This window comes from Urocampus carinirostris, chromosome 14 (genome assembly GCF_059441175.1).
Source record: "Urocampus carinirostris isolate Australia breed hairy pipefish chromosome 14, RoL_Ucar_1.0, whole genome shotgun sequence".
Lineage (NCBI taxonomy): Eukaryota > Metazoa > Chordata > Actinopteri > Syngnathiformes > Syngnathidae > Urocampus > Urocampus carinirostris.
This window is the reverse complement of record NC_142362.1, coordinates 34,575,814-34,594,831: the sequence shown is the minus strand read 5'-3', so window position 1 is coordinate 34,594,831 and position 19,018 is coordinate 34,575,814. Positions and strand designations below refer to the sequence as shown.

The window sequence follows — 19,018 nt, the reverse complement described above, 5'->3', positions numbered from 1 at the left end:
ATCCCTTTTTTGGTAGGTGTTTTATCAAACTATGGACCAAGCATGTAACTCATTTTAACTCCTAACTCGTTTTTAGAAGCATTGTCCCTGCCTGCCAAAAGGTAAAAATCCGTTTATTTTCTTTTTATTTAAAAAAAAACTATTATAAAGCGTTTTGCACAGTCCAGTTGGTATCAAGTCTCTGTAAATGATTTCAGTATGATAAATAACCATTATATGGCAGAAGTGGCTAATCTGATTTGTCCACACATCGAGGTTGTGAAACCTTTATTTAATCATTTATTTCTTTTACAAACCCAATTTACAGGCTTAAGTTTTTGTTCAACAAAAAAAAAATACGGAACTAAAAACCTTTTTTTGAAAAAAATAAAATAAAATAATAATAAAATAAATAAACAACTTCTGTCCTGTCAAATTATAAGTTTGCGGTTTTATAGCACAACTTATGAATTAAGGACCCCATCCACTTTACTTTACATGATACGTTTCTACCATTATGTGGCCAGTATGGAAAACTACATTTACCTTCCGGTTCTGAAAAGCAACAGAAAGTCACTAGGGAGCGACAAAGACATGCATGTGGCCCCTTAGCAGGTTTATCGGGTGGTGAGGTCAAAGTTGGTTGGCACTAGAGTATCATCCTATTTTTAGCAAACCAGAATGGCAAATACAATGCACAATGAAAATCTGCGAAACAGTGAATCAGCAACAGTACCAAGCCTCTGAAGCCCCATTCCCCACTTTGCCAAGGTATCTCCGTAGCGCCTATTTCTAGAGATATAGTACTCACTCCCAATATGATATTTTCATTGATATTGCTTCTAATGACAATTAACAATTCGCTTAAAGTCTAGTTTCGGATTGTTAAATGTCCACTGAAGGACAGTTTATACTGGTATCGACCACTATCGTGAGTACAAAATGTATGGTTCTAGTATTGGCATCATCGTTTCCACTCAAAATCTTGCCACGTTATGTCTAAAGAAAGGCCTCAATACTGCTACCAAAGGATGTAGATGAAAGACGACTCTGCTAAAAAAACAGGCATTTTTTCTTTTCTCCAAATTTTTGAAAGAAAAGCGAATGGCACCTCACACTCAAAGCACCCAAAAAAAGCACTTAGCCCCCAGCTGCTCCCGCAATAGAGAGAACCTATTTAGACCGCAGTTCAAACCAAAGTACCAATTGTGCACTTTGGGCACATCAAAGAGAAAAAAAAAAGCTTAAAAAAAAACGGTAGAGGTAACCTTGCTCCTTCATGACAAAACAAAGAATGTTTCTTTTCATAGTCATTTCATTGACACTATACAATTTAAGGCTACTTCCTGTATCAATAGTACATTAAAGTGACTTACAATGTCACATTAATTGACTATTTGGATATGTATGATCAGATCTGTGTCCACACATCGAGGGAGCCCCCACTTCCTAGTGTTGCTTTCTGTATCCAGCGTTCGCAGTGTGTAGGCAGTGTGTGGTAGGCAAATATTTGGATAGGTACAGACAGTACTTTTTTCATTCTCAAAAAAACACAACGAAATCATTGTCGGGGCGGAGAGGGATGACATTTCATTTACGTCTTCTGGAACCTGATCGCCATGGTGACGGAAATCGTGTGATTGTGTAACCGGAAACCTCAGGCGCAAAAAAGTTCTTGTGAAGTTAATGCATCGTTTATTCATAAGTTCACTGTTCTGGCAATAAAATGTTACATTGCAAGTAAAGTGCCCTTGTATTTATTGAAAGCATTGTATTAGATATTTGAGGTATCACAAATGCAAAAAGAAACAGTGAAATTCTGCTTGAAATACGTCCTTTCACAAAAAGTGTTTTTTTCAAAGGTGGGAATGAATATTTTTACGATGTTTAATTGTTGTTTACTGAACAATGCTAAAACGAAAGCTGGGGGATAGAAGGGTTATTTTGATATGACTTATCCGTATTTATCTACAGAACTGAATTTTGTTTAGGTATCTTAAAATTAGTCCAAAAGTTAAACATTGGCTCTTCCCATTTGAGAGAAATGGCTGGCATTGAAGGAGTTAAATGTGAAAGTCAGTGAGGCGATTGCTTTATTTCCTATTTCTAATTGTTGAGGGTGAGACTCGTTTAGAATCCCGTGTTTGTTTCAACATTGTGTTTTATATCCTTTGTCTTCATGGTGAGCTGGGACCAGGGTGACAAATTAAACCAGGAAGAAAAAAAAGTGCAATCTATCTAAGGTGAAAATGAATGTCAGCCTCTGAGGCATTTTTAATTGCTCTCCCGACCTGATTTATTAACAATAACATGATTTTCTAATCTGGAGTCAACTGTGGCTATTGATTCCATAAGGAAGGACCTTGCCCTTGTTATAAGCAAACCAATTTACTTTTAAAAAATAAATTAGAGTATGGCTAAACATTGAGGTGGAAACACATTAGTAGATTTGACACTATAAAAACAACATGACGAATCAATAAATGTATGTAATTATATAATGCAGACGTCTATAAGTCAGGGCCCGGGGGCCATTTGGAGCCCTCAGGATGAGGTGTGTATTATTTAGCACCTCCGAGTGGTAAATAAAAACTGTATTCATCTAAAGAATATAGACTGATTGAAGGTAAAAAAATAGATATCATGTAAACAAGCACTTTTTGAAATACTAATACTCAAGATACGTGTAGTTATATTATCAGAGGCTCATCTAGAGGGAGATGACATGATTGTCCACCATCTTGCTGCAAAACCCAATAACCTGTCTTTTTTCCTTCTTTTTTTTCTTTTATTACTCATGCTTTTATTTATTTTTTATTTTGTTTCTTCTCTCTTCTTTCCTCTTTTCTTCTGTTTTTTATGTTCGTCCTTGGTTGGTTTCTTCCTTCTTTTTCTTCCTTTCCTTCCCCTTTTTATTCTTTCTTTCTTTTTCCATTTTCTCTTTCAGTCTTCTCTTTCTTGATTATCTTCTTCTTTATCATCTTCTTTTGTCGTTTGATATTTTTTCTTTTTTATTTGCTTCTTTATTGTTTTTCTTGCTTTTTCTTTATTTTGTGTATGTTTTCATGTATCCATTTTTTCTTCTCTTTTTACAATGTTTTCCTCCTTTTTTCCTTTTTTTCATTCTCTTTTCAATCTTGGCGAAAGGTTTAGCAATAAATGAAAAGAGGGATGTTCGTAATCTGTAGTTCGTATTCTTCAAATATTACTCACTATCCCTTTAATAATAAAAAAATAATAATCAAAGGGGTATTGTATCATTTAACTTCGAAATGTATCTAGTATGTCCTACAACTTAAAACAACTGTGAAAAATCACAAATATGAATTAAAGTAACAGAGACTCAATGTGGTCATGAAGCACTATTTTAATTCTATATTGTTGTACAGCCTTTCGCCACCTTTTTGTTTTTTGGGATAAACATGGCTGATAACTATGTCATCTTCCTCTATGTGACGTTCATGTTATGTTAAATGAATAGAAATGTCTCAACCTTTAAGTATTAAAAAATGAGATGATAGGTTAGATATTGTGGTTAATTATTTAAATCAATATATTTTTTTAATAAATTTGATTTTTTTGTACCAGCCCTATCTGATCACAGATTCATTTACTACTGCATGATTAACTTATTTTCATATGCTTCTGGTTCGAGATGTCAGTGGGCGACCCAGTGATAGATTTCCGAGCCCGACTGCTGCCATTATCCGTTCCCGACACCCCGGCCGCGATGGGTTACGGATGTCAGAGAGCATGCACAAAATTTAACAAAAATTAACTAGCTTGCGGGGCAACACAGCGGCGCAGTGGTTAGCGTGTGTGCGGCACAGTTCTGACGTCATGAGATCGCACCCCCTGTGTGGAGTTTGCATGTTCTCCCCAGGCACTCAGGTTTCCTCCCACATTCCAAAAACCTGCATGTCAGGTTAATTGGCCAGTCCAAATTTTCCCGAGGCGTGAATGAGCAAGCGAATTGTCTGTCCCTGTGTGCCTTGCGACTGGCTGGCAACCAGTTCAGGGTCTCCCCTACCCACTGCCCGAAGATAGCTGGGATGGGCTCCAGCACCCCCGTGACCCTACTGAGGATAAGCGGTGCAGATACTGGATGGATGGATAACTAGCTTGCTGAATGGCTTAAATGGTAGCTAACTAGCTACAAAGCTAGCCAGATATCTATCAAAAAAAAGCAACATTTTTGCTCATTCGCATTACAAAATTGTGTTTGTTGTATTTCCTGTAAATTTAATCAGCATAAAAATAAATGCATACATGTGTTTAATCAGTGTTCCCGTTTGCCCGCGTCCCTGCGTCCTAGACGCATCATTTTTGTTGGGGACGCATAGTGTCAAATCAACGTGCTCCCTGGCACGCAACTTTTTTGACACAAAATTGTCATTATTACCCGATTATTTTTTTTAAACAAAGATTTACCGCACTCCAAACTTTTCGTCAGGCAGATCCGCCATTGTTGTTTTGGTCTCGCGGTTCGAGTGTTTGTCTGCACGCCGACCTCGGCAAACGAGATCTCGTTGCTCTGAGATTACGTCATTGTTGTGGTGCTTGTCGTTGAGTGAAGGTTAAGTATGCATACCTGTCAACCTGTATGTTTTTGCGTACAAAGTAGGTTTATTATGCATTTTAAGACGTGTACGCCGTACAAGATAATCTGTACGGAAAAAATGCAAATTTATCAATTATGGGTACCATACACCAACTATCACGAAACGGCAAATCAATCAAGTCAAACGAGTTTGAGTTGTGTAGTGAAAGTCCGTCTCTTTAGAGAACTGGCTTTTTTGGCTCTACTCATTAAAGAGAGCCGGCTCTCAAACTGCTCACTTGCTTTGATGCATTATATTACGAATTATGATGTTGTATAAAGAAGTTAAGAAAAAAAGGAAGTATAAAAGGAGAAAATGAAAAAAGACAGGTTTGTGCTTATCCCTTTAATCAGTATATTACCAACAATAATTTAATGCAAAAAATAAGTTAATAATTTGAATATAAAAAAATGTAGTATTGTACTTAATTATATTTGCATGTATTTTTTCCTTCTACAGTGAACGTCCAAGCTTCTTCATTTTTTAGCTTTTTTTTTTATAATAAACATGATTGAGACTGGGAGGTCGCTGGTTCGCGCCTCGACCGAGACATACCTAATTGGTATAATGGCGGCGCCCTCTGGCTGCGGCTGCACCGACTCGCTACAACGGTTCAGGTGTATCGACATTTCGTTCTGTGTACATTGTTACAAAGAATGACAATACAAAGGAAATTATTATTATTATATTAATTATTCATGTCGAGCAACTCAGTGTCTCACAACAAAATGTCCATTGACAATATATATGATATAAGGAAACACATGTACAATATAAACACGTTTGAAAAAAAAATATGGTGTAAGATTTTTTTGTATTTTGTAAGGGAAAATACGACAGTTTGTAAGGGCATGGAGCCGTGGAGGTTGACAGGTATGAGTATGCCTCCGAAAAAACTGTTAGTATTAGGGGAAAATCAACACAAAATTGATAATTTCTTCAGTGTCAGTAATAAGTCGAAACATAATGCAGAAGGTGATAACAACGGCAATAATTCCAGCACGAAAACACGGCGGAGAAATTCTTCGGAAGATCGCGGAGGCAAGGAAAACACGTGTGTTGAAGTGAACTATTCGACTAAAGAAAATAAACAAAAGGATACTCCTAGCAAGAAAAGGACTTTTCTGACAAAATGGACTAAATTATATTCCTGGTGACGCTATGAGGATGATAATGGATTGGACCTAGAGAAGGCATTACATCTGTGGCGGGACAGCAAACCACAAAGAATATATGAACTGAAAAATCTGAAGGAATAACTGCTTTGTAATACCAATTAACTGTGATGATTAAAACTAAATGAATATATAGATTTATATTATATATTTGTCGCCGATTTACAATTTCAACCTCGATAACACTAAATTTTGGGGACCGATAGATCTCTGTTGGGACCCATAGATTTTTGAGAATGCGAGTCCCCGGGACCCATCACTTTTCACTGGTTTAATACATGAATAGATTCTCATTCCATCCTATTAATTTGCTTAAAAATAATAGCAATACTTGAATAGATTTTCGTTTTGTTTATGAAGCCATTAACTGGAATTTATTAGTAGGAATTTCTAAAATAACTTATGCTGTTACTATGTTGTTAATATGTTATTAGCAGGTTGATTATCAATTTTCAGAGCAGGTCCGCGGGCACCTCAACTGTCCTTAGGGGGCACCCTGGTTCCTGTGAGCACCACGTTGAAGAACATTGACCTAAAGTTTTGCAAGACTATCACTCAGCCACACACATGCACCCAAAATATAATGGATCCAGTGTGAGTCGTTTGTCCTAGCATGGCGATACTCCACTTGGTATAGTTAGGAATGCGAGATAGCGCGAATTGAATTAGAATGTAAATGATGAAGCGATATGGTGAAATAATGACCCTGTCGGAAGATAGACTGTGGGTGTCTTCGTGCCGGAGCTATTTACATTTGGCAATCAAAATAAGTCGGTGCTGGATGACACCTGACAGCAGCGTAGGAGGTGATTTCTCATTAGCGCTTTGATAATGTACTGTTGTTTGGAGATTTGTTTGAGTCAACCGCAGAGGTGGAGCTGCAAGGGTGCAACAATGATCTTGTGATGTGCAGCTGGAATGAAATCAAACCAAGGACTCCGCTTAAATGAAACAGATTCTTACCCTGTCCATTTCATGCCCTTGGCGTCGAGGGTCCACTTCCTCGAACGGAGGCACCATTCCCTCCTTTTTGGCCTGATGGTATTCTTTTCTTAGCTGCTGTATTCGGTCTATATTGCTGCCAACACACAGGAAATGCTTTTAACAATAGAAACGGCCGTACAAGTTATTTATAGACGTTTTTCCTGTCTTTCAAGGTCACTATTTCAACGTTGAAAATGTTAACAAAACACTTTGACAATGAAGAAATTTGCAGAGAAAAGGAACACCCAGGAGAAAAAAATCTCACAAAAGGTCTAAAATAGGACACAAGTAGCCCAAAAGAACACCTGGGATGTTTGAGGACTACAGTAATCCCTCGGTTATCGCGATTAATGGGGACCAGAACCCCACGAGGAAAGTAAAAGTCCGCAAACTAGCATCGCACCTTTATAAAAGCCTCCATAGGTCAAGCTTACCTACTGAGAGTATACGACTGTAACAAAATAACAACTATAGATCTACAAATAAAAACACAGAACACAGATTGCAGTTAAATGAATGGCCTTTATTGTCATTATACAAAAGTAAAACTGAACTAGAGGGAACCTCCTTTCAGTGCAAGGAAGCAATTAAGAGAGCAGCTGGCTAGCTGCTCATTAGCATCAGGTATCTTCGGATTGAGACAGGTCAGATTATCGATGATTAAAATACAACCGTCCCGAATGAAACACTTTCCCATGAGTTGTAGCTACATATCATTTGTTTCATGGGTAATGGATATGACTTTGTTGACCTGAGGCCCAGCAGAGTTGGCTTAAGAAAGTTGTTAGCCTCGTCTTAACAGTAAGCCGGTCTCTGTATTTTGAAAATAGTGCACCATGAATTTCTTGCAATTGTGAAAATGTAGACAATGGAAAACATTGATAGAATTTGAGTCATAATATCCTTTTTCTTACTAATTGACAGGCAAAATCATTACCACGAACATTGTCTGAATACGATGAATAACTTTGTTTGAGAATTATCTATGTAATATCCCAACAGAAGATGTTTTTGTGGTTGACTGAGTTTCTCTCAGCCCCATTACCAATAATACCAACCTGGTAATAACATAGTAATAACATTAAAATAGTTGTTTCAGAATATCAAACTGGTAGGTTTTCAGAGTATTCAGTAACAAACAAACAGTACTTGACTTCAGACAATTGTAAGACGCCTGATTTGAATTTGAGGTGCAAAATCATTAAGGTACAATTGACAAACAGGAGTCAGTGAAGCTGTTTGAGATCAGCAATGATGTTAATAACTGTTTAGTTATATATGTGGGGTTACAGCAGTGGTACCCAGATATTGGGCGCGTTTGATTTCAAGGAACACTTTTTTAACTTTCCGAGAATAAAGTGCAATTGCACCTTGACTGCAAAAGGAGGCAGTGGCGTTTTTGGTGGCAGAGTGTTTTGTTTACATTCAGCCTCCATGCAGTGCATATAGACGTGTAGTAGACACTCAGTGTAGCAGACCCTCAAAGGACCCCATGAAAAAAATATGTAACACAAAGACAGGTGAAGAGAGACGGGGTAAAGAGACAAAAACATCTGCTCCCATAGCACTTGACTGTGATCTCGGATGGAGACTAGCAAAGACCGGTGTGCTTGCCATGTTAAAAATGATGGCGGCGGACAGCACAAAGGGGATGATTTGTTTTTCAGAGGGGGACATGACAGAAAATAACTGAGAAGCACTGGGTTACAGAAAGGCAGACTGTTCCTTATTTCTAGTAATAAACCTTGAGGAACAACAGCTCAAAGTTTTGAAAGATCCAAGTTGGCCTGAGTCGTCAGAAGAATTTAAATTTGAAAGCAGCTGAAGAATGTGTTGTAATGCCGCCGAACAGAAATCCCACATAGAATGCTATCGGGAATGCTTAGGATGCCTCTTTGACCACATACGTTAAAAGACAGTTGATATATATAACAACAACAATCACACACACATATATATATATTTTACAAAGCTCCTGACAAAGAGAATTCAAAGAAAATATGTTGTGGTTGACAACAAGCAACATTTGGTCAACTGGATTATACTGCCAGAATGTTCTTGCTCTTCTATTATCCAATAAAAAAAATAAAAAATAAAAAAAGACTCTTAAGGTTTTATGGTATGCTCAGCACTCCTAACGCAATAACTGCAGCTTTACCCATGTGACATTTTTCCTAAAAATGATTTGCTCTGAATCATTCACACTGATACCAATGCTATACGTATTTAAATTGAGCCACATCATTTTGGCATGTTGTTATTAACTTTGGCATGAATAATTAAATACCGTAAATTCCGGACTATAAGCCGCTACTTTTTTCCCAAACTTTCAACCCTGAGGATTATTCAGTGATGCGGCCAATTTATGTAATTTTTCTAACAGCCGCCAGCGGCGTTAGAGTTTAAGGCACATGACGCAGTTTACAAGCTAAACGCAATCGAGCAGTCCAATAAAGAAGGAAACAGAGCTACTGCACGCAAACTTTACCTTGCGAGCGTGTTGCTAGCGTGATTATGAATAAGGGAGCGTGGAACGTCATCTATATGATAAAGTCTCTTGCCCCTACTGGGGAAGACGATTTTGATGACGTTGGTTATAAGGAGGAAGATGAGGACGGTTTGTCGTGGTTTCTACAAGTATGGTGTGTTTTTTTTAACAAACCGGTTCACTGTGCTGCGTGCGTGTTTCTAGTAGCGTTTTGCTACCCTTCACAGGCACGGTTTGGGATGAAAGTTATAATATTATTAATAAAGCTTTGAAAACTCTCTCTGTGTACCGTCTTTTTTTGTAAATATGTGTAACCATGTATAATATGTATTTGCAACTGTATATTTTTGTAATGTATTTGTTTGTATTTATTTTGGACACTTATTCTGATAAGTGTTGCACTGACCAGTTAAAAAGAAGGGGCGTAACAGACGCGGGGGATTGTAAAGGTGAGTGTTTGTGGACACAGCAGCCAATAGTGGATATATATTTATCCCACCCTTACCTTTGGAAATGAACACTTTTTTTCCTTGGATTACTTTTAACGGGACCCGGACTCTGCAGGTCTGCAACCAATGTTAAGTACCGGTATCATTTTCCGTTACTTTGCCGGCTGTGATTTTTGAACTGCGTACTTTATGATCAGATAAAATTGCGGGACTCAAAGTAGGATTTGGGTTAATTTTGTGATCATGTTACGTGTTTTAATGTGGGCGCATGCGGCTCATATGCAGGTGCGGCTTGTGTAAGTACAAAAGCGGCTATCCTCTTAAAATGTGGTGGGTGCGGCTTATAATCAGGTGCGCTCTATAGTCCGGAATTTACGGTACTGTGTTTTTATTCATAATAATTCAAGAATGATAGGTCTAAAGAAAAATCTTAAATTTTAATTTCATCATCAAGAGTTGTAAACGTTGCGAGTGGTTGATGACAAATAAGACTCTTGCTAATGTTGAGTATTGAAAATCAGTTATAAAAAATAAGTATCGTTGTTGTAGTGTAAATATGAATTACTAGATAAATTGTAAATCATAAACAAAGTATTGATAAATTGAATATTGGGGTGAGATTACAAATATAAAATCAGTTGCTAGGTTTTGCAGGTGGAGCCATGTGAGGGGAAGCAGGAACTGAGACAGGGGTGTTCAAAATAACGATGGTATTGACGAAAACCAATAGCAGCAAAACAAATTAAAAAAACAGGTATCACCGTGGCACAGAAATGGAAAATGCCCCGACAATGTTTTCCTGTCACAAAAAATAAGTCATTATAATTAGGGAAAGGTGTCTAATGATTGGACACACGTGTGCCCAGTTCCAAACCCGGTTGGCACCCGCAGGTGGAAAGTTAGTTGGTAGGCTGGATCCCTTAACCACTAGGGTCATACCAAATCCTAACACAGTGCTTCTCAATTATTTGCTCTTGTGCCCCCTCACGAGACAGATTTTTTTTTAAATGTTCAAATAATATTGGTGGGGAAAACACAATACTACTATATTGATGGAAACACATCTTTGTCCATGCCAAATCTATGCCTTTCAGTATTTTCACTGAAAAAACTCAAGTGTCTTATGAGAATGATTGGGTTGTAATATCTTAAAGTGACAGCTTAATTTTTGGGGCTTTGTGCTGTCCGCTGCCAACATTTTTAACATAGCACGCACACCTGTTTTTGCGCATCTCCATCCAAGGTCGCAGTGAAGTGCTATTGGAGGTGAATTTGTTGGTCTCTTTACCCCGTCTCTCCTCACCTTTCTCCGTGTTAATTATTTTTTTCATGGGGTCAATTTAGGTCTACACTTCATACTACATGCTTTTACTCGTTGCTTATTGCACTGCGTGTTGGCTAAATGTAAACAACACACTCTACCCCTAAAAACGCCATTGAGATTGCTACTGCCCCCGAATGTAATGGAGGTGCAATACTACTTTTTTTCTTGGCAAGTTAAAAAAAATAAAAATAAAGGCTTACTGAAGTCAAACGTGCCAGCGCCCCCCTTGATGGATCCTTGTGCCGCCCCACTTTTTGAGAACCACTGCCCTTACATCAGTTGTGGATTTATAGATATTTTTATTTTTTTCAAACTGGTGGACAAAGCATGAAATATAGAGACTGAATATTACATCTTGAAAAGCTGAAATTATCATGTCTAATTTAAGTATCATATTTAGATGCCATATTAATTAACAGCATTTAATAGGCTTGACAATAACCCGTATTTAAAAATATAGGGTGCCTGGACCATAGTCATATCGCTTCTTCTATTGAGAAAGTAAGAATTCCAGGTGGTAATATATACTTAAATGCATATTATTAACATGCATTTACTTTATTAGACTTTTTTTTCACATGATCAAAGACAAATTCTGAAAGAAAGATTTTACAAGAGGGAGTTGTAGTCTGCTGTGTCCCCAGTGTCTCGTAGTTGAAGATCATTAAACTCTGTGTTGTAAAAGGATGAACAAGACCGAAACAAACGACTAGCAATCAATGTTATCTGCTGTTGCCGGGATCTTTGAGCACTGTGTCACTGGGATGCTCATTTGTACAGATATTTGGTCGATGCTCACCACTAAACAGGTGGTGTTTAATATTTTCGTCCAATATTTATACCATCCTTCTGTCTCGCTCCTTAATCTTTCCTTCATCTGCCTATCTCCATCGCCTCTGCCCTGCTCCGCCTCATCTCCCTCCCTCATCTAGACCTTCATCATTTTTCCCTCCTTAATCTCCCTAGCTTGTGTTTTGCACTAATTAACTGACGTCTTCCGTAATGAAGTTTGACAACAAAAGATGACCAACTATGGAAGGTAGGTTGGAATGGAAAAGTGTGCAAGAGTCAACGACACACTTTGTATGGTGTGAATGCGTTCGAAGGTTGGTACCATAGCCTGGCGATGCTCACTTAGCACTTCAGGCTAAAGGGAAGCGACACGTGTTTTTAAAATGTAGATGATGGGATATGACACGGCTACTTTCTGGGCACTGTATAAGCAAGGGGAGTAATTAAGCTTCTGTCTACTGCCGTGACATCAATCGGACCGGCTGTCGTGATGTCAGAAAGGCAATGTCTTTACGCCATTATGGGTGTCTTATTCAACAGATTCAAAATGATACTGCATAAAATGATGTAGACATGTCCCATGCATGCATATATGATGTGCTTCAGGTGGCGGAGTGGCTGATATAACACCCTCATAAGCATATGGTGTACAGTAAGTTGGAGGGCTTCTCTTTTCAGGGAAAGAAAGCTATTCAGAGAGCGACTGACTAGCTGCACATTAGCCTTAACTATCCACAAATTGAGCCCGGTCTTCGCAATGATCAAAATACAATCATCAGGAATGTAGTGGGTTCCTACGAGTTGTAGCTCCAGGTCATGAGTTTCATGAGTAATGGATCTGCTGTTGGTGAGATACAGGTTAGGCACAGGTAGCTTGTGAGGGTTGTTACCTAGCCTAACCGTAGCAAATGGCCGTACCTGGAGCTTTGCTCATGCCTCCTCCCCAGACGCCGCCTCAGTCCCTTCACGGACCAGATAACAATTCACAGAGCACCCGTTGGTGATCACCATTTATTTGCGCTCTTCTGGCTTTCCTCAGCGTATGATTTAATTGATGATTTTCTTTTCAATGTAATAAGCCACCAAATCCTAGCTGTCGCACACTGACTCCCAATTGTAATGTACAAATTGGCCAGTCTACATTTCCTCTAAACGAATATAGCCTAACCATACTATACTTGCCTAAGACACACCACAGGAAATGGTGCCCCTACGAGCGTAGTTGTTAAGGCATTGGCCAACATTCTTATAATACTTGGTATAAATTATGACAAGACTATAGCCAGTCTGTACCGTGCTTTGACAGCAATAACTCTGTTATAAAGGACGTGATCATTGAAAAATACATTTCTGGAAGTGACCTTTCACGAGCAATGTGTATTCTTCCTGGCAAGTGCATTTGACTTTGTTTGGTGCTGGCTGCTGCAACTCATTATGTTCTAAATGTACTGTGGGATTTCTGAAATGTCAAATGATGGCGGCTCTGATTTTCCACAGATCTCTGGTGTTAAAACCATTGCTGTGATTAAACAAAATCTCAGTATGCCTCTAAAGACCACTCAGATTTTTTTTATTTTGCTCTACAGGAAGATAATGGCACCCTAAAGTTGATTTGTTTATGTAAAATAATGTAACTAATTTTTTAAGTGAGAATCCATTTTTTAACATATTTTGCTATGATTTGAATCTATTTACAAGTAAAATAAGAATATGAATCGACCAAGTTCGATTTTTGTTTCATACATTGTTTTGCAATAGCAGTCAACGATATTTCTTGACTGACAAATGTGGCAATATACTCCCTTGAAATAATGTATTATGCACACCCAAACTTGGAGTGTTATACAGTAATCCCTTATGACTTTGTGCTTCGGTTATAGCTGGTTTACTGCTTTGCCAATTTTTAGCTGAATTAAATTGTTTTTATTGCCATTGATATCAATGTATCCTGCATTGTGTTCTGAGCAAACAGCAAATCCTATCCCGAGGGGCAGGCTGTATGCGTGTGTGTTGGGTGGGCGTGACTGGCTGTATGTGCGACTGTGATGGGCTGGTGAATGCTGTCAAGTCTAGCAGCGGGGCGGGCGCACAAGTCAATGTGTCCACCTTAGCCAACTACTAAGCACCGTCTGGATTTTATTGGCTCTTCAAACTGAGATAAAAAATTATCAATTAAATCTGACTTCGAGGAAATCAGAATAGCGCAAGGAAATTGTGAATACCAGGAGTTGCTCCATGTATTGTTATTGGGTCCTGGAAGGGACTGAGTCGGGAGAGAATGCAATTAGCGAGGCTGTAGGTTTGGCTTCTTCTATGGCTGAGCCATGTAAAAACCCTTACAAGTTACCCCTTCGGAGCTTGTATCTCAACAACCCCAGATCTATTACCCATGAAAAAGCGCTATACAGCTATATAAATGCAGACCATTTACCATTTACCATGAAACGGATGACCTGAAGGTGCAACTCGGGACGACTGTATTGTAATAATCATGGAGACCTGGCGTAATCTAAGGATACACGATGCTAGAGTGCAGCTAGCCAGCCGCTCTCTAAATAGCTTTATTACACAAAAAGGAGAAGCCCTCCAATTTTGCTGTGCTTTTGTGTAATGACAATAAAGACAATTCATACAGTCATATACTCAGTCTTTAACGATATCATCTCGAGGTAAGTTTGACCCTTTGAGACTTTTGAGAAGGGGCGTCGCTTCTTCATGAAATGTCAGGTTTTGCAGGGGGATCTGGCCCCATTAACTGTGATAACCCAATTACTGTATGCTAATAAATACAGGAAATGTTAAGGGATGAAAATGGCATCAAATTGATTTTTTTTTAATTACAACTACTACTGGGGAATAATATTAAATCAACATATGTTGACAAGTATCTACGAACCTGTCATCACAAGCGATAAATAATTGCCAAGAAAGAGGCTACTTATAGGAAAATCACATTAAGAGCTTGAATAACATCTTGATGCATCCGGCTTTGCCCTTCCAGATGAATGCTGTGGCCTTCGGCAAACCGGAGTAGAAAAGCACCCGCCTGTGTGCCCCTATACAATGTAAAAAACTATGTTCAATTGCAGGCAGATGTCCTTTGCGTGAAATATACTTTTCATTGAAAACTACATGCGCAAAAGAGGAGTGAAGGGGGAGCACAAATGAGAGGAAGCGAGTGCAACAGGGTGAAGAGAGGCCTCGAAAGGCTTCATTGAAGGAAAGAGCGCGAGGGGGAGGAAAGGACGGCGGCCGAGTGCCTCTTGAGAGCTTTCCTTATTAGCCCGTCTGAATCATTCACTTTGAGTCCCGGAAAACACACATGCATGCCCCGTTTTACAACGAGCTGCCGTAGCTTGCTCCCCCCGCCACCCCTCTTTCCTCTTTTATTCATCTGGATGTTTTTTGCAACCAGCATCTCCTTTTAGTTCCTCCTTAACTCATTCAATGCCAGACGATTCTCACGGATAGGAAGAGTCATTATGACTCATCTATGAAGGCCTAAAGAAAATTCAGTTCTGTAGCTATAGAAGCATAGGACCTATCAAAAGAAGACATCAACCCTCATCTTTCATTAGAAAAAAAGGATGTTTCTAGCTTTTGTTAAGTAAACAAAAGTTGAACATAAACAAGCTGCATGTGTATTGTTGAGGCAGAAAGGCAGAATTCAAGTCAGTTTATAGCAGTCCATAGCAGCAAGATAACGACTTTATTTTAGTGATCAAATTGAAAAAATAATCAGCGCTGGATTTTCTCCTTTTGATGTACTGGAAAAGTTTAAAATTGGCATTGGAAGTGCTTGAATTTAGCCATGAAAAAGGAGTACAAACCCTGTAAATAGGCAAAAGATATATTAAAAGAAAGCGTCTATCCTCATTTTTTGTTTTACTATTGTTTAGTAAACAACAGTTGAACATTGCTAAGTTTCTTGAAAATATTCATTCTCAAGAAAGTTTGAGAATTTTTCTTTTTTTTTTTTTTGTTAAAGGATGGATTTCAAACTGAACCTTTACATTTTGTGATACATCCAATATCCAAACAGTGCTATCCATAAACACAAGTGCACTTTGCTTGCAAAAAACATTTTATTGCAAGAACACTGAACTTATGCATGACCGATGCGTGAACTTTGCAGGACTAAATCAGCGCCCAATTTTTTCTGTGACGTGATCATATGATCTTGGTCACCATGACGATAATGTTTCTGCGAACGTGCACAAAATGTCACCCCGTTCTGCCACAACGATGTCAAATGGACTTTTGTGTATTCATTCGAATAAAAAAAAAAAAGCTTTGTTGAAGCATTAACTATTTATCCATGTTTTTGCTTTTCTTACCACACTGCTTCACAACGCCTACTCGCCGTATGGGCCGCCGACACACTTAATCGCTGTATACAGGAAGCAACACTAAGAGGTGGGGATGTCCTTGTTGTATGAACAAGATCTGATAAAGCCACTCAGCCATTGATCAGACTGAAATCATTCCCAGAGGCTTGATATTTACTGATGAGCTTCGTCAAACCCTTTATTATATTTTTGTTAAAATTAAGAGTTTCGTAGTGCATGGGTATGACTGTGTCTGTATGAGAGGATAGTTGCGCATGTGTGAAAGTACTATATTTCCTCGAAATCTTTCGAATTCTTTGTTCAAACTTTTCTGTCGTATTCTCTATCCCTTATCCACAGTCAATATTCTGAGGCTTTTTCAAGCTTTTAAAATTAAATCCTTTTTTTCCCTGAAGTTCCTCAGACTAAATTGTTCCTTTCGCACCAAACACTCAATCTATCTCTTTCTTCTCCAGAACTATTTTCTATGTCAGCGACTGTCTGTTTTCTTTTCTTTTAACTTCCATTCTCTGTATTCCTAATCCTACTTGACCTTCTATTTGGCCTCCTTTTACTTTCAAGACGCTTCAAAATCCCTCTGCGTGCTCATACTCACCACGGTCCTTGAACCTCCTTACCGCTTCCATTTTTAAACTGAAACTGTGTCTGCATTTTCTCATGTATTCCGGAATGCAATAAAGCCAAACTGTCTCAGTGGGTTTTGACTATCAAAATTTCCCATATTTTAAGTGTGCTACCTTCATTTGGGGAAAAATCCTATAAGCCAAAAAAATGTGTTCAAAACGTTCCTGACATCTTAGTCCAAAATCGTACCAAAATGTATTCCGGTGGAGAAATTTCTTCTTATTTCGCACTTTGCTTATCGCTGGTACACTGCTTTGCAGATTTTTAATCAAATTGTCTTTACTGTCATGGATATCAACGTATCGTGCAAATTCTCCTGGGGAGATGGGGGTTAGTTTGTTTGTGTTGTTTGGGTGTGACTGTGTGCAATACTTTAATAGGCTGGTGTATGCTGTCAATCAAACAGTCGGGGTAGGCGGGCGCACAGTTCAATGTGTCCACCCAAAACAAACTGAGAAGCATGGCGACAGCTAGCTTTTAGGGTCTTGTTACATTAAAAATAAATTCATCAGTTAAGTTCGACTTTGAGGAAAGTCAGAAGCGCACAAAGAATCGGTGATCACCAGCGGTTGCTCAGTGGATTGTTGTCGGGTCCCGGAAGCGACTGAGGCTTCGTCGAGAGAGAAGGTCTTAGTGAGGGTGCAGGTCGGGCCTACTACAATAGCAAATCTACAAAATAACTCTCACAAGCCACCCCTGCCGAGCTTCTTTCACCCCAACACCAGATCCCTCACTCATGAAACAGATGACCTGGGGCTACAACTCATGGGAAACCGCTACATATGGGATGGCTCATTGTTTAAGGCCCATAATCGCGGAAACCTGGCTGAAGTTGAAAATACCCAATGCTAGCGTGCAGCTATTCAGCCACTTTCTAAATTGCATTCTTACACTGAAAGGAGATGCCCTCCAATTTTGAGAATTAAGGCAATATATTCAACTTTAATTATGTGTTCTGTGTTTGTATTTTATTTGAAGATCTATAGTGGATATTTTGTTAGTTTTATACTCCCAGCCGGTAAGGAAGTAATCTTAATGTAATTTTGACCCTTAGGAGCTATTATTAAAAAACAATTCTGCCCCCCATTGCATAGAAAATGGCAAATGGTCTGCATTTATATAGCACTTTACAAGTCACTGAAGACGTTCCGGAGCGCTTTACAATGTGCCTTACACTCATTCCCATTTACAAAAACATTTAGTATAAATCCAATTTGTAATCACTAGACCACTAGGGATGTAGTTGTTTTGGCTGAACTCTTTCCCATAATGCTCTATCACAACATTGTGCAATGTGGCACCGTGAATAAAAGTAGTGGCATCATGAGATAAAGTCTAATGCCTTTTCCTTTGTCATCTACCTAGTGATATGGACTCAGAGCTTTTACCTCTGCTTTTGCAGTACCTCCGGGAACGGTGCATTCGCAATGATCGCAGCAAGGCTTTAGGGCTAGGACCTTAGCTTGGCCTTTTGGCTGAGAGTAAAAGTCCCGGCTTCTAGGCTTTGTAGCGTATTATGACCTGACCGAAAATGGATAATGAATAAAGAAGATAGAACAATAACCCTCAAAAAAATCCCTCCCCCATCCGGGTTTGTTTTACGTTGCATCCATTGCAGAGCAAATAAGTCATTGATATTTGACTAATTAATCATTATCAAGTCAGTATAATGAAATGCGCACCCAAACGTTGAGGTTCTTTAGGTGAAAAAGAGCACGGATTCTTCAACCGCGATAAGCGAGGTAATAGTGCACTACCATAAAACCTGTGTATAACGCGCAGACAAATAATTGGTCATGTTTTATATTAAAAAAATGTGCATTATGCACAAATAGATACAGAAGTTGCATTCCCACTTTATATTAAATCTCTGCTGCAGCTGTAACTTTTGACATAAGACAAATGACCAAGTAGCAGCACTATATAAACTTTGTATTATTTGCATTAAATAATGCTTAGTTTTATTATAGGTCAAGTTACAAGTCATTCAATATTGGGACATTAAATTACAAGTCAAACAATCGTTTTAGTCTTCTGCTGATTTATTCTATCATACATTTCTATATCATTAAAGGCGAAGATAAAATTTGGAAATGCCGCTCTCAGATGGTGAGAGGCCAAACGAAAACGTTGCTATAGGTAGCTTTTATTTCAATTTTATAGAGCCTTATAGTTCTTGACAATAATTTGCTATTGATCCGCCTTGCTCATGTGCAATAATAACAGCGTCTCTCAAGCTTACTCCACTCCGTT

The 19,018-nt window shown here is 38.6% G+C and overlaps 1 protein-coding gene across 1 annotated transcript in view; it reads right to left on the bottom strand.

Annotated features, from left to right (window-relative positions):
* The window catches only part of LOC148353277 (partitioning defective 3 homolog B-like), a 246,345-nt gene that overhangs the window by 64,032 nt on the left and 163,295 nt on the right, over nucleotides 1–19,018 (bottom strand). Inside the window, exon 23 of the mRNA XM_088352348.1 lies at nucleotides 6,719–6,833. Coding sequence (XP_088208474.1) covers nucleotides 6,719–6,833 — 115 coding nt within the window. The remainder of the gene's footprint in view (nucleotides 1–6,718; nucleotides 6,834–19,018) is intronic.